This window comes from Dryas octopetala, chromosome 5, assembly GCF_963921425.1.
Source record: "Dryas octopetala chromosome 5, drDryOcto1.1, whole genome shotgun sequence".
Classification (NCBI taxonomy): domain Eukaryota; kingdom Viridiplantae; phylum Streptophyta; class Magnoliopsida; order Rosales; family Rosaceae; genus Dryas; species Dryas octopetala.
In genome coordinates this window covers 9,690,704-9,711,494 of record NC_141370.1, presented here as the reverse complement: position 1 = coordinate 9,711,494, position 20,791 = coordinate 9,690,704, and the positions used below count along the sequence as shown (strand labels likewise).

Here is a 20,791-nt window from a genome sequence, read left to right as displayed (position 1 = left end):
AATTAAGAATCAGTATAAAATTTATGGGCTATTTTTGTATTTAATCCAAAAAAAAAAAAAAAAAAACAGATTGGCTTCCTTTGTTGTTGAGTCTGGTTCTAATATTTGTATTACTCAGGAGCTGTCGGATGCTGTTAATAAACATAGACTACCAGTTAGTTTTATACCTACCGTGAAGGTAATTCCTTTGCCGAATAGTTTGGCATCGTTGGGCCTTACTATGGGTTTGGACAGTGTTGTGGGATCGGCTTCCTAAGTTCCTAACTCTTTTGAGGACCAGAGTAGCATCTCTAGGCCCACAATTATTTATGTTCGAGTGTGTCTTGATCTTTTGGGCTTCATCCCATGGTACCAAAAAAACAAAAAGAATAAATCCGTTTTTTAAAACAAAAATGGCCAAATAGCTAGAATGAAAAACAATCCGGGCTTATAAGAGATTAAGAGGGACTTAATATAACAAATAAGTGAGGAATATCATATTCAAGAGTTTGATTGATTTCAATGAAATATTGATTTGATAATTGCATTAAATTCAATCATTAAATATGTTGTTTCTCACTTGTCCCTTATTTTTTGTTTTCTTAAAAGGATCATATAGAGAGAAAAAAAAAAAAAAAAAAAAGAAATCAGTCACGTGAAAATAAGAGATGTAGAAATGTTAATAACTGTAAACAATAACAAATTGTCATTTCAGTTAATATTCATAATGACTGATTTTCTCCTTAACCATCTAATATTAATTTGAATCTACTTTGGACTATTGCACAAAATCCAAAAATTCAAATATAATATCCGAGCTCCAATAGTGATGTTGCACCCTAAAGTAAGTAAATTGTCGGGGCTAAAGTAAAGCTCACTACCCCAGATTTGGGCTCGCAATTATAGCTCAATGTGACTTGGTGGCTCGCCTTGGTGCTAAGTTGCTAACAGACCCCTCAAATTAGGAGGGTCTTTTATGGGAAAAAGCACCTTACTTTAGGAGACGATGAAATATAATAAGTTAACCAGACCAAAAAAATATATATAATGAAGTTAACATACGTAACATCAGAATTGCACTAATAACTCGAGTTCCACAATCTCATATTCACATATTATGTTTGAGAGAAGTAATATTCCCACTCCCTCTCACAAGTGAACCCCCAACATGTCAACTGTTTGAATTAATTAAAGAAGGTGGATTTAAGCTAACAATCTACGTATTCTAAAAAAACAAACTAATAATTTGCGCAAAATGATTAAATGATTAAATGGGCCGGCCTGAGTACGACACGGCACGACTAGGGGTGGGAATGGGTCGGTTTTACCGGCTATTATCAGCCAACCGACCCATTATCAGTCAGCCGATAATTCTACCAACAATCGACCCACCAAGTCGGGTCGATAATACCAACCGACCCATCAAAGTTGGTTCGGATGTTGGTTTTGAAATTAATCAAATATTGGTCTAATAATTTCAACCGACCCACCTATATCGGCCATATCGGTCATATCGGCTTTATCGGCAACCGACTCGCAACCGACCTATAATAGGTGGGTCGGTTATTGGTTGTCAAAATTGCATTATCGGCCTTGTTGGATTGGGGTCGGTTGTTTGGCCGATATGCAACCGACTCGACCCATTCCCACCCCTAAGCACGACATGATTAAATGGGCCGGGTCGGGCCGAAGTTTTTAGCCCATTGGGCACTGCACGGCACGAGCACAACACGGGCCAAGCACAGCACAAGCACGAGCACGAGCACGGGCACGAAATGAGCCCGAATTAGGCACGACTATTTTAACATTGTTTTTTCCATTTTTAGAGAACTTTTCAATAAAAATATTCAATTTTCATGAAAAATAATGTTAATATTTAATTATAAATAAGAAAAAATATCATAAGATTAGTTTTATTACTCTAAAAAATAAAAATAAAAAAAGGTTTGTGGGCCAGCCCGTTTCAGGCACGGCACGAGCACGAATGACTCGCGGGCCGTATCAGGCTTAGGTCTTAACTATATATATAGGCCGGTCCGAGCACGGCATGAAAGCACGATGAGCTCAACTTAAACGGGTCGGGCCGGCCCGTTTAACACCTCTAAACTCACATCACTATACTATATATTATTTTGAGTAAAAATATTGTTTTGACCTCTATTTATACTATATTGTAGTATAATTTCTCTAAAAAAAATTCAATTAAGTCAGAACTTAACTGTGATTGTCTCACTACTTAGATGTGACTGTAATTCAGTCACAACTAAATTTGAAATTGTGAGTGTCGTACAGTCACAACTAAATGTGAAGTTGAGACTACATTAGCAAATTTTCAAGATAATATAAAAACCTCAATGGCACTTTTGTCAAAACCTTATAAATTTTAACTAACACTTATCATATGTGGGCCAAAGGATAAAAATGTCAAATGAAAAAGACTCAAATCAAAGGGGCCAATATATTTGTGACCTAATCTAAAAAACTACATTTAAATTTGGTAGTTCAATTGAAATGTTATATAGTCTTCATGCTATATCAAAAAATTATTAGAATTTAGTATTTAATTTTAATTTTCTAAAAAGCTTAAGCTAAAAGAATAGCTTCAGTAACAATTGTTTTATTTATATTTATATTCTAACCAAGGGTTTAAATTTCGTTATAGAGGGGATCGAAATCGAAACTGATAATTCTTAATTTTTCGTGATAATTTCGCCGAAATTTTCGGCAGGTGAGATCGAGGGGGAAAGAGAAAGGGGCGGCAGGGGGGCATGGGGGAGATGAGGGAGAAAGAGATAGAGGGAGGAAGAGATGAGGGCTGGACTGAATTGATTTTCGGTGGGTTTCGGCTGTAGGGAGCGGCGGCAGCGGGAGATGAGGGAAAAAGAGATGAGGGTGAGGGTGAAGATGCAGAGAGAGAAAGATAGAGGAATAAGAGAGAGAGAGAGAGAAAGAGAGAGAGAGATAGAGATAGAAGCACACGCAGCCACAGCCCACAGGAGAAGCAGAAAGGAGAGGAATGAAAGAAAAGGAGAAAAGGAGAGCCACGGGGAAAGAAAAAAAAGGAAAGAAAAAAAGAAGGAAAGAAAAAAAAAAGAAAAAAGAGAAACAAAATAAAAGGTTTTCTTTTGATTGGTGTTTGACTATTTGGGGCTTTTGGACAATTGCAAAAAAAAAAAAAAAAAGTTTGGGATTTCGTTTGGTCATTTTGGGATTTCGTTTAGTTGTTTTTAAATCCTAAACTAGTAAACTCTAATACATTTTTCTATAAAAAATAATTAAAAATACCATAAAGAGCCTAAACTATATACTATACGATATCTTAAACAATATAGAATATATATTATAAAGTATATAGGGTTTAGTGTATAGATTATAGAGTATAAAAAGTATTAGGGTATATAGGGTTTAGTATTAGGATTTTGTGTATACATTATAGAGTATAAAGAATATACTAATTTCATTTATTCATTATACTAATTTTATTTAACAGTATTTGTCTTCAAAGCGCATTATATTCATCTTATATCATATGAAACTTATTATATAATTTGGTTTTTTCAATATTTTTTTATCAATGTAGTAGATAATATGTTAAATAAACATATGGTAAAGTTTCATTCAAAATTTCCATATTTTGATAACAATTTCCGTTGTTTCCGTCTAATTTCTGTTGAAATTTCCATCGAAATTTTCATCGAAATTTTCATCGAAATTTTCTCGAAACCTGAAATTTTATTTCTTGATTCTAACACACACGCGCGCGCGCGTATATATATATATATATATGTTGAAGGGGTAGAGCCAAAAACGTGTTTTGACAGTTGGTTTTGCGTAATTTATCAAATTGTTTCGAGACCGTCATCCCTGTCAGCACCTAGCTGGCATTTGCAAGTGGATTGAGGATCAAGCCAAGCATTTGTAATTAATAATCACATATATCCATTAGGAAAATCCTTAATCTTAATCAAACCTAACCTATGACCAACGACTTTATAATAAAATATTATAATTACTATTTCACACGTTGGCTTAAATAGAAGAACTAGCGATTCATAGTTGACCAACTTTGCGGGGGCTGTCTTTAATTAATTCACATAATACAAGAACAAGTCATGTTTTAATTACCAAATCCATGAAGAAAATGTGCCATTGGTCCATTGATCACACTATGCTTAATATATTAATTGGATAATTTCTTTGTACTTTCCTATCAAACCCAGATCGATGAACTATGTGTATATATATTGCTATGATGTTATCAAGATAACAAACCTCTTTGTACCCAAAAAAAAAAAAAATTACAAACCTCTCATTCACAAAATACCCATCTTTGCAATTTGATACAAGGCTAGCTTTTGTACAAGTTATTGGAAGAATTTATATTGAAGAAGTGCATACATACATACATACTTACCATGTCTGCAATCAGATCGATCGATGTTTACGGCTCGAGTAGTCGGCTTTCTGCAAAACTCCAAGGTGTTCATCATCAAGTGCATTTGATTCCATCATCAACATGGAAATGCCAGGAAGGTTTGAGTTTCACAGCCAAACATGCATACTTGTCTCTCACAGTAGCTCCCCAGCTGAGGATTCATAGTAGGAATAACAAGATTGTCGTATGCAACAGTTCTATACCTTCTGGAGCCCCTTCACACTCTTGGTAATTACCAATAATTAATCAGACCCTTTTATATTTCTAATTAATAATGAATCAATTCATTTAATCTTATTTTTCTTAACCTTTTTTGTGGAAAACAGGAGAGGGTGGATGATAGGGATGGTATTATCCGTAATTATACCCTTTTGGAGGCACAAATGGGGGCCCTTGCTAGCAATAAAAAGTAAGTATTCGCTGTATTTGATTGGTTTAAATATTTAATTAGCATATTAATTTCTGGTCAGAAAATGAATTGAATTGTGTTATGGTTGAGCAGAGGAGGTGGACATGGTTATGGACACAGTTGAAACAGTGGCGGAGGTGGTGGAAAAGGTAGCAGAAAAAGTGGAGGATGTGGCAGATAACATAGCTGATAGACTTCCCGTTGATGGAAAGTTTACAGCTGCAGTTCGTTTAGTTGAAAGCATAGCCAAAGAAGCAGCCAAAGATGCTCACCTTGCAGACCAGCTCATTGAGAAGGTTAATTCATTTTTATATATTCCACTATCAAAATTAACCTGTTTGATTCGCGATTGGAAAATAATTTTTGAAAATTAGGATACAATCTGAAAAGGGTTTTTCCCAAATTTGATATTGTAAAAAGGGTTGTTTTCTAATAGTTTTCATATTCTTGTTTTTAAAAACCATCTTACCAAAACACCAATTTAATTACTTTGTTTCTAAAACATTAATTGCATATATATGAGATTAATATAGTCAGGAAGTGGCTACTAATTATTGTTTTGTGTCAAAAATGCAGGTTGAAGAAGTGGAAGACAGGGTGGAAAACTTCTTTGAGTCAGCCATGGATCAAGCAGGAGACGTGACCAAAGATGTTGGTGGTGATCATGAACAAATTGTAGAAGAGAAGAAGAATCAATGACTTGTAGATTGTCAAATCAGATGAACATATTCTTTTCATTCAGTCATCTCTAGTTCTTTTTTTTTTTTTTTTTTTGGTCAAATAGTCATCTCTAGTTGTAAACTGTAAAGACACTTCGGATTTTGTTTTTGTTTCTGTAAAATTCATTTCATTTGTATCATTCTTTATTTCTTTTTCAGTAGATTACACATTTACACATTTCTATTGGTCAAAATGTGAAAGGGTTATTATACCAACTTATTCTTTGGCCAAATGAAATATATATATTATATATTTTGGGTTGCATAATTGCTTGTCACTTACCAATTAACTACTGGTTTATGTATCTTTCTCGTTTTTATTAGAAGGGATCCCAAGCTTGAATCTCATTCTTTCAAATATAAATAATAACAAGTGATCTCTTCCCTTTTTTGAGGCAAAACCAATTTAATTCAACTAAAACTCTGAAATAGTTATAGGAAAGTCCCTAACAATACAAAGATGGACTTTCCTCTATCTAAAAGAAAAGACCACGCTCACGAAGAACAAAACGAGCTAAACTAACACCCTCCAAGAGCTAACAAATCTCGTCTACACGTACTGACCCGCCATACAAACTTCATCAAAATAGATCAAAGGCACAGCCTCCTTCGAATCCATTTCAACTAGCAAAGGCAAAATGTCATCATCTAGAGCAAATTGGAGGCCATACTTCAATGCGAAAAGTTCGATCAGTTACTAGCACAGTGCTATTTAAAATAAAAAATTTTGAATTAAAACCTTTAGCTACAGTGTTCTTCTCATTTCCCATGTGACTCACCTAATCCATTTTTTTGTTCGAATAAATTGTCCTATGCTTACCTAATTATACAGACAAATGGGCCCTATATTCTATATACCAAAGTTTTCTGCTGTAGGGGTCCATATCCATAATTTTCTCTGCCGGCCACACTATAAATGTTCTAACCACCATTCAATAGAATCCAACTCGTTTTCTAAAGTCACTGGACCCATTGTTATTTTTCTTTGTTTTTTAGTAAATAACTCATTGCCTTTTTCTTTCGGCCAGTACTCACTGCCATGTTAAAAGCATGCAACAAATGGTATTCATTGGGCAGTTAGGCACTGTGGTGCATGCATCACTTTTGAGTTTTACCCTCCAAAAATGGCGAAAGGGTTTATGATAAAGGATTCAATATTCCATTATTTTCTAAATTCAAGAAAATTGAGGGGAGATGCGTTTGAAATCAATAATGGTATTGTTCTACTATGTTTTAAGAAATTATGAGGTATGAATACTTTTATAATTTAGACTCATATCATATCCAAAAAGTGTTATGAATATAAAAAATTTCTTTCCACACATCATACAAAAAGTATTATATATGAATCATCCCCATTAAAAGTCCTAGCGATGTACCTTATTGGTATGGTAGAAGGACATTAGTGTCAATGAACATAAAAACAAGCCTATCAATTAAGGAATAACACATATAAGCAAGAAAGCTAGGTAAGATAAAAATATAATGAAATTCAATGATTGGAGTGGGAGGGCCATTGTGGTTATCCTCCTTCATATTTTTATAATTTCTGGGCTAAAATAATGTGCCTTAATTTTGAGAATATCATATCTTATCATTCACTGAAGATATCCCTGTCTAGTAGAAGGTGATGTGTAACAAACATGTGTTTTCCTTTTGATCAAGCATTAACTTCTCCATCCTCACTTATTTTGCTACCCACATATGGGTCCAATTCACAGTATACATACTTGTCTTATTAGTACCCAGGCATCAAATATTAAGCAAAAGCCCTCTTTCTGTTTTTCTTTCACTTCTCTTGTTGTCTTTTAGGAATTCCTAGTTTCCCATTTGATCTATGGCAACCATCAATGGCTTCCACCCCCACATATATAGCCAAAAAAACAAGTCCCAAATCCTAAATTTGACTTCTCATGATCATCAACAAAAACAACCCATGTTAGCATATCAACAACCATCTTCATTCACCAAAATCCCAACCCAATTCATCAGCAGTACTATGTACAGACTACGAACAAAGTAAGCTTCACTACACCATTGATTATATTTCAGTATATGATCGATCTTTATCTACATCTATATATCTTTCACTTATGAGTTGTATATTCTAATTAATTGTCATCAAAATTGGCTGGAGTGAAGGGCGACTCACGCATCAGATCATAGCTCTCAACCTGCAGAAGCTCAAAGTTCTGATAAATCTTCCTGGTGAGATCATGCATATTTTTGTTGTATGTTTAGTTTACTAATTGTTCCTAAATCCTAATTAACAAACTTGGTTGACATACATATATAGTGGCAACTATAGAAATCGTCACCTCTTTATTAGCGTAATATGCTCTTAATTTACCTTCTGTGCAGGAAAAACTGGATTTTGGGACTAATGCTCTCAATAGTAATACCTTCTTTGAGACACAAATGGGGACCCTTACTTTCCCTTAAAAGTACACTTTCAAGTTTTCTCATTACTTTTCCTTCATTATATCTTTTGTGTCTCGAATTTACCACTATTCTTGAATGGGGCATGCCCTATGGAAGAATCTCTCCTCGCATCTCACATAGTCAGTCTTCTTGGGGCTTGGGATTACTTTGATCCATATTTGCTATTATCATTCTCTCTAAAGTGTGTAAATATGATTAGAATTGGTGTACTTTAATTAGGCAAGGTGGACATGGCAATAGAAACAGTGGAATCTGTGACAGAGGTGGTGGAAGAGTTGGCTGAGGAAGTAGAGAAGGTGGCTGAAGAGGTGGCAGACAAGCTTCCTGATGATGCCAAGCTTAAAGATGCTGTGGAGTCAATTGAACATCTAGCTGAAGAAGCAGTCAAGAAAGCTGAGCTAGCTGAGGATATCATTCACAAGGTGTTCCTCTGTCACAAAACTTGAATCAATTAATTAAAAGAATTTTCTCTTTTTCCATTTTAATATATTGGTGCAATATTGGTGGTGATTATATCTCATACATTTTGCAGGTAGAGGAAGCGGAGAAAGAGGTTGAGAAGGCACTAATGACTGGGTCAGATATTGATTCTGTAAACGGGGATGCTCAGAAGAAGCCTTGACCACACTTTAATTGCCACTTTCAATGACCCTTTGCATCATGCCTATGTATTGTGCCATAATTTCTCATACTAACCAAATCTGTTTTATTTTATCATTTTCTGCAATACCTCAAACAATTAATTATTTTTGAATAATTCCTGTTGCACCAAAAAGTGGGAAATCTTTTTGCATTAATCATTAATTAATCAAATGTTATCTCTATACAGAAAAGATTAAACTCATCCATAGCAAATAAACCAAAGCCTAGTCTAATTTTCTTATCCATTTATATGTTTGTGAGTCAATTAATGGGTTGTAGATATCAGCCATTTAGTGTTTTATTTGTTGCCCTAATTGTTTTCTTTCAAGCTATACCGTAGACGTGCTACACCGTGGTTAAAGTATTTTTTCAACTAACATACACTGTGGTTAAAGTCAGTGAGTAGGTAAAATTGTTTTCCATTTGTGAGCAAAATAAAAATTAACGATGACAATCTCGAGATATTCAAAATATATAACTTCTCTTCAACAACAATCCAACACCAACGAACGAAACATATGCTCCCAAATCTTTAAGGTAAACTTATCCTAACCCAACTTAGTAAGCAAATCTACGATAAAGTTGGCTTCTCGATAAATATGACGAAATGAAACCACATGATGAAAATAGCAGATAAGCTGGATACTATCCAGCAACCGGAAACTAAACTCGCCATGATATTTGCACCTTGCAAGAACCAAGTGAGTGAAAATTGTTGTCATTCTCTTCTTCATTTTATTAAAAAGGTCACGAAATCAACACCCTATAATCCTTATATTCGTAATAAAATCATTAGGATTGAAAAAAATAAAAACAAGCGCACCAAAATTTCGTTATTAATAGGGTATCAGTGTAGAAAAATTGTAGGATATCCATTTTAGAGTGCAAGAAATTAAATGAGTGCTAATGGTGTAATAGTATTACCCAATTAAAAGCAATGACTTATAAGTTTTATGGTCCATTTTTTTCTAATCTTTTTTATGTTATATTAAACTCCATCATTAATAGTTAAGAGTAAGACAAAGGTGGAGACGTCAGTTTGTTGGTGGGAATCTCTCCACTCCACAATAGCAAATTGTAACGCATGGTTGTCTAAGAGAGCAAGCAACGAATTTCCCTTGCACTAAAAGCAACCTAAAAACAATACATAGAGAGAATTCACATAGCTTTGCCCAATCCCTGTCTACCCCAACCACCCCCAACATCCTTTTTACCTTCCACGCCTCATTTTGTGCCTTTCTTTCTTCCTTTTTGGCAATTTCTGGTCGAACCCATTTAGCCATATAATTGTAATTGTATGCATGCAGCCTATGCATTCCACATCCATGGCAGCTGGGTGGATTTCCAAAGCTGTCGATGGGAATGAAATGTTTATGGGTCTGAGCAGTTTTTCTCAGAAGACTGCTGGTTTGGACCTCATACAGAACTGTGACCTTCCTCCACCGATGAAGGTCTTTACAGGTTCAGATCAGACTGTTGTGTCCTCCATGAACAGGATTTGCAGCATGATGGTTCGAGAAGATGCTGATCATAATAGCATCAATGACTTTGACATGGGTAAAGGTGATGGTGATAATGATGAGAAGTTGGAACTTTTGAAGGCCCTGAGGCTGTCACAAACAAGAGCCAGAGAGGCAGAGAAGAGGGCTGAGAAGATGGCAAAGGAGAAGGACTGTCTTTCTAATGCTTTGCTTGCAGAGGCCAACGAGTTGTTTGCTTATAGGCAATGGGTGAGGATGCTTGAGCTTAAAGTGTCAAAGTTGCATTCAAAATGGGCAGAGCAAGAGAATCAGGCATGTTGTGGTTGTGGCAGACCAAAGGGAGATCATGAGGGTGAGAATGGGGATGGAATCAGTTGGATTGTAGCTTTGGCACTTTGTTTGGGCATTGCTGGGGTGGGCTTTGCATTTGGTTGCAGATACTTGTATTGAAAATTTTATTTTCCTGGTTATCATAATTGTAGCATGGTCTAGGTTCAGTATAACTATTTTTGTAAAGGAAACAGTGAGAGAAAAATAGGTGTATATATGACCATATTTTGTAATTCAAACGAAATTTCAAGCTTTTTAAACTGTAGTATAGCATTGCCAAGAACATATGTTCAAGCCAATATTGCATTTTGAAACACAGGTGTCTTTGAACAGGAATACTCTGCAAATTTGCAACTATCATGTGATGGGAAAATAAGATATAAGGTTTCTTTGGAATTATATGTTTATGAATAATGGTCCCATAAAATATAGGACCCACTTCAGACTTTTCTATTATACTACAAAAGAGACAAATCTCTCTCCATATTAAACAATTACAGTATACGAGAGCTTATTGTTAAAATCAAGCACAGAAAATTGAGACAGTGATCTCTGAGCTTCACATATTTCATAACATCCAAAATGGATGACAAGGAGGAAGACAGAGACATCGCTAGCATTCATTCAAGTTATTAACACTGTACAGAGATCCCTACACTATTATACATGCGTGAGGAACGCAATACCGAGAAGAAAAAAAAACATACTAAGTATCTGTTGTAAGCAAGTCTCCAGAGCAACACCTACCCTTGTTATACATGTGTATATTACCTATTTCAAATATTTCTACATAATCATCAGCAACATAAGCCAGCAGATAAGTTAATATCAGGAGCACTTCATTTTCAAATGATGGTCTGGTGAACAGTCCTCAAATGACCATAGCATTCATCGCTGCTTCCATAATGCTCCAAACAAACCCAGCAAATATGCTTCCCACACCTACATTCTATATGGTTGCACCCATCTATCTTCTCAATTGTATACCCACATACGGGGCAGCTCTTCACGTGTTCTTTTCCTTTGCACCACTCCTTCAAAGACGAATCTGGATCTTCCTTGAACTCCTGGTACTGCTCACATGACAGGTATGGGTGATATTCCAAATGGCACCGAGTACATGTCTCAGCATAACATGCACCACAGACGAATGGTTCGCCGGCAGCCCCAGGAGCAGCTACTTGATAGACAGAAGAGCAATCAGGAGATGGGCAAAACCTGTAGGTGCCCCCACTTGACGCAACATATGCCCCCAGTGAAGCCCTAAAGAGCTCCTCCAGCTTCTCATTAGATAAGAGAGATCTCAGATCTATGAGCAAAATGGGAGACCTGCAACCTTCATGTGCACAGCATAATGGGAAACTATCTTGGTTTTTGATTGCAGACTCGCACTGCTCCACCAAACACAAACGACAAAACAAATGCCCACAGTCCTCAAGCTGGTAGCAATCTTCAACCTCACACATACATATTGGGCAATCAGCTTCACTATTAAACCTCTTGGTCGAACTACCTGTCATCTGTGCAATATCATAAATTATCTCTTCCACTTTCTGCTTCAACTCCTTGCTTCCATGCATGAAAATGGCATGACGGCGAACATTTAGAGTAAAATCAGCCCCTGGAACCATCTCTTTGAGCCCCTGGAGGTCCGTCCCAAACCTGTTCACAACCTCTTTCATCAATTCAGGAGGTAAAGCATTGCCTCGAAGGCGGATCTCAAGCAGCCTGTTTTCGTGGATGGTTAAAAGGGAGTCAACCAATTTCTGCTGGACCACAGCAACCTGGTCTGAGGAACCAAAGACCTGTATATTGAGGTTACGCCTGTCAAAAATAATATAGGTTCCCGTCTCTCGCTGTAGTGAGTGCATCAGACTGATGCCATCTTTGGAGAACAGATGCTGTAAAATAGTTGGGGTGAGGCTGGCATGGTCTACAGTCTTCCCTTTCACAAGCTCCTCCACACGTCTTCTCAGCTCTGCAACAGTTTTTGTAGCATTGGCAGATATCTTCACTCTGTAGGAACCATTGGTATTCCGATCTAGACTGCACTCTACACCTGTAAACAAGAAAAATTCCAGTCAGACGCTCACTTGAAATGCATCTAGAGGGAAAAACAAAACCCTATTGTGCTTAAATATAGTCATCAGTGTCCAAAAGAAATGATTAAAGTAATAATATAAGAATTAATATGCTGGTGTAATGCACAGCAGAACAAGGGATTGAATATATTCTGAAGAGTTCATTAGATTGTGACAGATTTTCTATAAAAAGGACAATTATGAAAGTTAACACGCTCTTGGAAGGGTGGCAATAATTCAGTCAACATGCATGCCCATTCTACTAATGAGAACATGAACGACCTGGTAATAGGAACCAAATTCTCCAGAATAGGTTTTATAATAAAGCTACGACTACACACCATTCCAAGGAGAAAAGTGATTTAGAAAACAACCATAGATATAACTATTCCAAAAAGCCAATAAACACACAAAAGATGATTAATGAAAACCAATAAGCTAGTGAAGCACAGACAGAAGAATATCCCAATACTTGCAAGTAGAGAAAAATATATGATTAAAAGAATAAATAGATGATTAAAGTATAAATAAACAATTAGCCAGAGTAAATAATGCATAAATTTGAAAAGAAAATATAACAAGATTACTATGCCACTAGGAGTACCATTTAGATGGGTAAAACTCTCAATTAAAGAATCCAGCTGCTTCTTGATCACAAGATACACAGGGGCAGGGCAGGACAGTGAGCTATGAAATAACTGCTGGCACTTCATCTTTTGCCATGGAAGGAACCCAGGCAATACTTTCCCTTCTAATTGTTCTAAAGCTGTTGCTGCTTCCAAGTGTAATCTTCCATCAAATGTAATAAAAGCTCTCATAAAAGCATTCTTTGGTTCTGGCTGAAAAACCTGAACGCTGCAGCTAGTGTGGGAGTGCCTTTTAGGCATAAAGGGTAATAGTTCTTTTAGAAGAGCTTCTTCACAAGCACCACATGGCGGATTTTCAACAGCATCTCCTCTGACCAGAAAAAAATCTAGAATTCTCCTACTAGTAGCAGTCCTCAACACAGTCAAAATTTCGGCCTCAGAAAGATCCTTGTGAAGTCCACCGATCACGAGAGAATCCAAGTTCCTTTTGCTAATTTCACAACGAATATGTCTTCCTCCTACTACAAGGTTAGAAAAATCATTAACCATGAAACCAACATCAAGCATGTCACATTTAACAATTGCAAACCCCTTGCTTAGCCGCCGAGGCCAATAAACTCTAGCTTTAACAGCAGGGAATGGAAACATTTTATGATCTCCTCCAACCTGCAAAGGAATAACCTTCAGTACAGAGCCATTAAATTCAGCTTCATGCAGTTCAGCAGCTTTCTGAGCCGCATCGGGAGTAAGAAATGTTATCCTGGCACACTTTCCTTTGTCAACACTTTCCTGCCCAGTGCTGGTGAACTTGTGAAGGGCACATATACTACCAGAGGTGGACTTTTCGAGATCACTAAGAAACTCCTTATCATCCATGGCGTCCAGTTTTGGATGAACTACATCAATAGTCAAACACCTTTTTTGAAGCTCCAGATGCTTGATCTCAGCACCAGCTCCAAACAACGCTACAGAAGGCAAACCAGAACCATGATATAAACATTTCTCCAAGCATTCATTACGCAACCATTTTTGTTCACACTTCAAGGCATCATCTACAAAGCTTAACACCCTATCCATGTTATGTGAGGTGGCAAACAACATAATATCATTCTGATAATAATCGACTTTAATGCTGATAAGTTCGTCCTTGCAAATTGTCCTAATACGTGACACAAGATGAAGCAGATAATTGTTGCCCTTCCCACAAAATCTTTTAAGCACACTACTACCAAAACCAGTCAACACTTTCAGTTGCAATTTTCGGCTCTCCATCTTAGATACATCAAACAAAGGAGGAGGTTCAAGGGTAGACAAAGAGTTGAAATCAAAGGAAGTGACACATGCCAAATACTGATTAGAAATTGACAGGATTTCACCAAAAACCACCCAACTAGGTTTCTCGCCGAACACTAGCAATGAACACGAAGGATGCAGCCAAACATGTTGACCGGTCAATGCCACTTCATAACCAAGCTCATCATATCCTGAGAACATAGCTACATTTTCTGCAAGGGAAGAAAGTATAACCTTTTTCAAACATCTATCACAATCAGTTGATTTATGTGGATCCCAACGCCAGTTACCAGTTATAATCATGTTCAGTTCATGTTTAAGGCAATACTCTAACTCCTTAATTGTTTCTTCGCATCTCCTCATAGTTTTGGCATTGATGCTGTTTTCCCAACACCACACGTTTTTCTTCTCTCGAGTCAAAGCATCCCACTCCTTGTATACAGTAAGAAGGGTAAAAAGGTCACCATCACGATGGCAAAAATGCACCTTCTTACAGTCTGACCTGAGTTTTTCTTCTTCATTACCAACTCTGCAAAAAATGCTACTGGCATTTGCCATTACAGCTGCAAGAACTAGACCCTCCTTACGCAAGTTATGACGAAAACAACCAAGAATTAATTTACCAAGCCGAGGCTCAACACCCAATTTAACCAAGTACCGACCATCCTCAGTTAATTCAAAAACAAGGTTGTTTTGCTTAACAGCTCCTAACTGAAGAAGATTCCTGATGGCCATGTCAATAGCTTCGGAACAAGGTGCATCAACAAATTCAAAATCTTGTAAATTCTTGATGCCCAAAGCCAGAATCCTCAAAACTGCTACACCAAGATGAACTCTACGGATCTCAGGTTCCTGACAAGGAGGCATCAACTCAAAATCATATTCTGAGTAGAGTCTATAACATATTCCAGGTTCTGTTCTTCCAGCACGGCCAGCTCTTTGAGTAGCAGAACTCTGACTGATCCTGCAAACTTTGAGAACATTCATGCCGCTTCCAGGTTCAAATTTGCTTTCCTTAACCATACCAGAATCAATCACATACTTTACCCCAGGAATCGTAAGAGATGTCTCAGCCAGATTTGTGGCAAATATAATCTTTCTTTGTCCCGGGTAGTTTTGGAAAACACTAAATTGTTCCTCAAAAGAAAGTTTTCCGTGCAATGGTAATGCAATTGCACCAGGAGCTATAAACTTCTCACAAGCCCATTCTACTTCATTCTGAGAAGTCAAAAAGGCAAGAATAGTCCCTTCTTTCTCTACTCTGTGTACCTCTGTTGCCATCCTCAACACATCAGAAGCATAGGAAGCAACATCACCAGCCGTTTGAGTGACAGGTGGTACATATCTAACATCAACTGGAAAGTTCCTCCCGATCACATGAAAAATTCCACATTCATAAAAATAGTCTGAGAGCACCTTTGCATCAGCTGTTGCAGACATTATAATAAGCCGTAAATTAGACCTTCGCCATAGTAAACCTTTGACCAATGCCAAAAGAAGGTCAGTATTCAAGCTCCTTTCATGAGCCTCATCAACTATGATGCAAGAAATCCCTGACAGATTCGTATCATTCATGTAGTGCTGCAGTAAACAGTGGTCCGTCATATATATTACCTTAGAAGCCAACTCCTGCCCTGACAAAAATGTCGGATGACATGCTATTGAGTTTTCCCCATAACATCCACTACTTTCTTCTCTGACCCTTCGCGCCAACGACATGGCAGCAATCTTTCGGGGCTGAGTACATACAATAGACTGCTCAGCAGAAATTCCAGAATCAGCAAGAAACTGAACCAACTGTGTACTCTTCCCTGAACCAGTCTCTCCGATCAACACCATTACCTGTACAGATACTAGTTAGAAAGAAGGCAAAAAGGCAAATCCAAAATTCGAAATAGCAACGTATGTTAAGTATTTACTAAAGTGAAGCTGCCGCAATTGAGCTTAAGTATGTTAAATCACTACTCAGTGCTTGCAAAATATAATAACCTACAATGCAAACAAGTATTGTTTCATATGATTCATGTCTTTAACATTTGTTTTTATAACCATACAATGTACCACGTTGATAGAAGGGCACAAAGCATAACCTACATGAAAAATCAACCATGTGGGGTTTAACAGAGTCAAGAGTATGGCTAGTCACCTGACATTATTAGTAAACGCAGTAAAAATGAAAGGAGTAAAATTCACTACCAAGATAAACAGACATGGTTGCTAATCAAGCATGTCCAAAATTTGGAGCAATAACGATAGCTAATCAACCCCAAAAGATAGAAAAACAAAACATGCAAATACTATCAACCACCAAATTGAAAACAATTACACAACCAAATTTAACCCATATTATACCTGCTGGGTATTAATTTGATGAAGAATCTGCTGCCGATAAGCATAAATGGGCAACCCTTCGTTGAGTCGTCGGCACTCCCGCATTATTAAGCTCTGAATTCGACTCCAATCGAAAACTTCACGTAATTCAAAAACTTTCACACCATCTTCACCACAGTCCTCCAATCCCTTCCCATCAAGATGAGCAAGAATACAATTCATCCCAGACATGAACTCTCTGACCCTACTCTCAACCAATTCCAACTCGCATCTGAGGCTCCTCTTCGTCTCAGACAACGCCTTCAAGTTGCAAAGGTTGTTCGGCTTCTGAAGCAACTTGGTAACGCGCTCGAGTTCGTGGGACAGCCGCACGCGCTTCGCCTCCCACTTCTTCACCTCTTCTCCGTCGATTAACCGCCTAATTCGGTCGGCGAACAGGGCTTTAAGTCGGTCCCGGAGCTCCACGAGATCGGACGGCACGGAGACGATCCGGTTGAGGTTGGGAGAGAATTTGTGAACCCGGTCCAGTCGCTTCTCCCAGAACCAGACGAGGGCCTCAAGCGCGTCGACCCATTGCTTGAAGAATAAGGAAGCGACTATGCGATTGGAGGGAGTGACCTCCACGCGCTGGGGCTGGGACTTGCACTGCGCGATCAGGGACTCGATTTCGAGCTTCCGGAGGTTTCGGTCGTCGGAGAGAAGCTCGACGATGAAACTGAAACTGGGGCTGAAACATGGTGAGGGGCGTTGAGGAGGAGGAGGAGGGCGGTGGTGGTGGTCCGGCGGGTAATAGGGTCGCCGGAAAGGGTACCGGTGGGAATTTCCCGGCGGCTGAGGTTGCCGGAGAGCCGTGCGAGGGTATGATTGTCTCATGGCATCCAGAGCAACGAACAAACCCTAGAGAGAGAGAGAGAGAGAGAGAGAGAGAGAGAGTGAGAAAGACTGAGAGAGACTGAGAATTTGGGGAAACTTTGAAAGAGTGAGTGTGAGAATTTGGGGAGAGTGAAGGTTGGGGCTTTTTTTCTTTGCTTGAATTGCTGAGTGTCAGTGCGGTGCGTACGTGGCGCGCAACGAGAGAAGGGGGTTTGGCGACTCCAAAAGACCTCTCGTCTATTGGCATAGACATGATCAACTGTTTTTATTATTCTTTATTTCTGCCATTACTTACTTTTGTCGTGGTTTTCAAGGTAGTGGAAGATCTAGGGGCTGTCAGAACTCCGTTTTCAAGTTTATGAGAGTGGGGTCTTTGCGGATTTGCGACTTGTTTCTTGGGACTCAAGTTAAAGATCACACTTGTTCAAAAGTGCCTACCATACCGCCCTAATAATATGTACAACATACTGCTATAACGCGCCAACTATTACAAATTTATTACTATCCACTTAATTACTTTTTCTAAAATACTTATCTAATTTACCAAAAATAATAATAATACTCAACTCATCACATATTTTCATTTTTATTAATTCTTTTTTTAAAAAATTATATTCTTGACTATCCTACTAATATTTTTGAAAAAAAAAATCGTTGAGTTCAAATAACGACTTCAAACGAGATACCAAATTTTGGTGGAGCTACTCTTTTGCTAGAGAATAGCAATAATAGTACCTTGTCAACTATGACAGTTACACGCGCGAAATTCATATACTTTCTATTACTATCCTTTTAATTACTTGTCCTCAAATACTTATCTAATTTACCAAAAAAATAATAATACTCAACTCATCCAATGTTTTCATTTTCATTAATTCTTTCTTTAAAAAAAACATATTACTTGGCTATCCTACTAATATTTACAAAATATTGTTGAGCTATAATTACGGCTCCAATCGAGATACCAAAATTAAGTGGGACTACTCTTCTATTTTATATGGGGAATAGCATATTCGAACTTGAGACCCTCTTGAGCATAGTGCAGAAAAATATCACTATATTAGTGGCTAATCGGTAAATTGAGTTACTCTAATAGCTGTTTTTGGCTTTTATTGACATCCAATTGATTTACAAATAAAATAATGTTTGACTTCTTACTTGTATTGGCTTTTATTTGATCATGTTTGGCTTCTTACTAGTAATGAGGTATTCCTCCTTACAAACTAATTATAATTGACGCTTATTAACTTAAGAGGATAAATTGGTCATTAGAAAAAAGAAGATACAAATTATATACATGTCAAATTATAATTGTGTTGTAAGGAGGAGTTTCTTCTTACAAATACCTTACTTGAATATGACGCTTAAGCAAATGTGGGGATGTGAAGAAGATGAGAGATTATGATATTTAATATGTATACTATGTATATGCACGAAATTCTTTTACTATATTGATATCACATATTCAAGAAATTTAACTGAAGTAGTACTAGACATCTCATATTTTTATATCATAATTTTATACCATTTTATATGACAAGTTATATGACATTTATATATAGGACACTAAAAAAAATAAAAAAAATATAATAACACATAAAATGATATAGAAATAAAATATAAGAATGTGATAAGTATAACATTATTGTTTTACAGTGGTAAGAATGTGGTGTACGAATTTTTTTTCTCTAACGGTCATCACGTTATACACGCGAAACTCATACATTTTCCATTATTGTTCTTTTAATTACTTTTCTTAAAATACTTATTTAATTTACCAAATGGCATGACTCAGGAGATGTGCCGGTGGTAGTGTAGGTTTGACCCAGACGAGATTACAAATTTGGATCCCCTTCCCTATAGTTTTTAGTCCAATCCCATCATTTTTTTCATCCCATTCCCACATGAAACTTCAGTCTTAACCCTCTCTGTCCCCCTATTCCCATCAAACCTATTACCCATCCCAAAGAATTGAAAGAATTGGCATGGTGCACCCACCCAATAGTATAGCATGAATGGATATACCAAGCTCCGACCAAAAAAAGAGAAAAAAATGGATATCAAGCAACTAATTAAGAAGCTTCTATCGAAGACCATAACTTCTTGTTGTGTATAGAGTATAGACCAAGCAAAAGTCACTTTAATTTGTGTCTTTGTCTTCACCCAATAATAAAATACTTGAGCACTTTTCTAAAGTTATCAAATTAATGATGAATCTTACCACAAAAGTTCACTAGAAAATGCTTGTCCACACCATGATTTTTGTAACTTAAAAAAAAAATTATTTTCATTATATGTAACTTAAAAAAGTAATGAAAGAACGATTCAAAAGAGAATATGTAAGGAGTGAGACAAATGAGAAGAAAATAAAGAAAAATATCTTCCCTTGTTTAGTACAAAATATGAAAGAAATAGAAAGAAATAGAAAGAAATAAAGGAATAGCTATAAATTTACTCGAAACAATCTACAAGCATCTCCAACAGCTTAGTTATCTCCCCCTCCCTATTTATATTAGCTTATTTTCTCTTCAAATCATTTTCCAATAGATTAACTATCTAGTTATCTAATTTAGTATTTATTTTTTTGTTAACTAAATTTGGGTGAGAGGAGAGAGAAAATAACTATAGCCAAATCAATACAACATAAAGCATTTTTTAATTCTTTGAATGCAATATTACAAATTTACCTCTCATTAGCCATAATATCAAATGTAAAAAAATAATAAAATGTAAATGTTAGCTAAAATAGAGAACATTACTGGGGTAAAAAGGGGTGGGCATAACCCAATGCAACCCAACCAAAATGGGTTAGGTTGGTCCGGTTTCTAACACCCAATTTAGAGAGGTCGGTTCATAACCCGGCCTCAAATGGGTTGGTTAACAGGTTGAGGTTTCAAATACCCGACCTAAAAAAAATATAAATAAATAAATATACACTTGGCAGCATATTATTGGTTAGTTTAGGCTTAATGTGTTCCTTACCACATTGAATATTCACATGTCTAAATGAATCAAAAAGACAGAAACCTTAAGACCTCACTTGCATTTCTCATTCTCTCTCAGTTTCTCTCACGCTGCACTCTTATATATATATATATATCTCTCTCTCTCTCTCGACCTATGCTCGTCTTCGTCGTTGCCTCTACTCGTCGTCCTCTACCTTCTCACTATTTTTTCTTCCTCCAATCT

The 20,791-nt window shown here is 36.9% G+C and overlaps 4 protein-coding genes across 4 annotated transcripts; 3 read left to right on the top strand and 1 right to left on the bottom strand.

Moving 5' to 3' along the window:
• Positions 1-4,262: 4,262 nt before the first annotated feature.
• Positions 4,263-5,689, top strand: LOC147284109 (uncharacterized). The gene is made up of 4 exons (XM_086243765.1): positions 4,263-4,642; positions 4,741-4,823; positions 4,917-5,119; positions 5,400-5,689. Exons 1-4 carry the CDS (start codon positions 4,395-4,397, stop codon positions 5,520-5,522), a joined length of 657 nt encoding a protein of 218 aa, XP_086099891.1. The 5' UTR covers positions 4,263-4,394; the 3' UTR covers positions 5,523-5,689.
• Positions 5,690-7,204: 1,515 nt separating this feature from the next.
• Positions 7,205-8,698, top strand: LOC147284108 (uncharacterized). The gene is made up of 5 exons (XM_086243767.1): positions 7,205-7,561; positions 7,685-7,750; positions 7,904-7,986; positions 8,204-8,406; positions 8,517-8,698. Exons 1-5 carry the CDS (start codon positions 7,380-7,382, stop codon positions 8,604-8,606), a joined length of 624 nt encoding a protein of 207 aa, XP_086099893.1. The 5' UTR covers positions 7,205-7,379; the 3' UTR covers positions 8,607-8,698.
• Positions 8,699-8,836: 138 nt separating this feature from the next.
• LOC147284107 (uncharacterized) lies at positions 8,837-10,668 on the top strand. The gene has a single exon (XM_086243766.1). The coding sequence runs from the start codon at positions 9,928-9,930 to the stop codon at positions 10,555-10,557; it is 630 nt and encodes a 209-aa protein (XP_086099892.1). The 5' UTR covers positions 8,837-9,927; the 3' UTR covers positions 10,558-10,668.
• Positions 10,669-10,974: 306 nt separating this feature from the next.
• LOC147284106 (ATP-dependent RNA helicase DEAH11, chloroplastic-like) lies at positions 10,975-17,850 on the bottom strand. Its single transcript, XM_086244356.1, has 3 exons — positions 16,751-17,850; positions 13,123-16,240; positions 10,975-12,496 (listed from the first exon to the last, which is right to left on the bottom strand). Exons 1-3 carry the CDS (start codon positions 17,600-17,602, stop codon positions 11,283-11,285), a joined length of 5,184 nt encoding a protein of 1,727 aa, XP_086100482.1. The 5' UTR covers positions 17,603-17,850; the 3' UTR covers positions 10,975-11,282.
• Between the last annotated feature and the right edge of the window lie 2,941 nt (positions 17,851-20,791).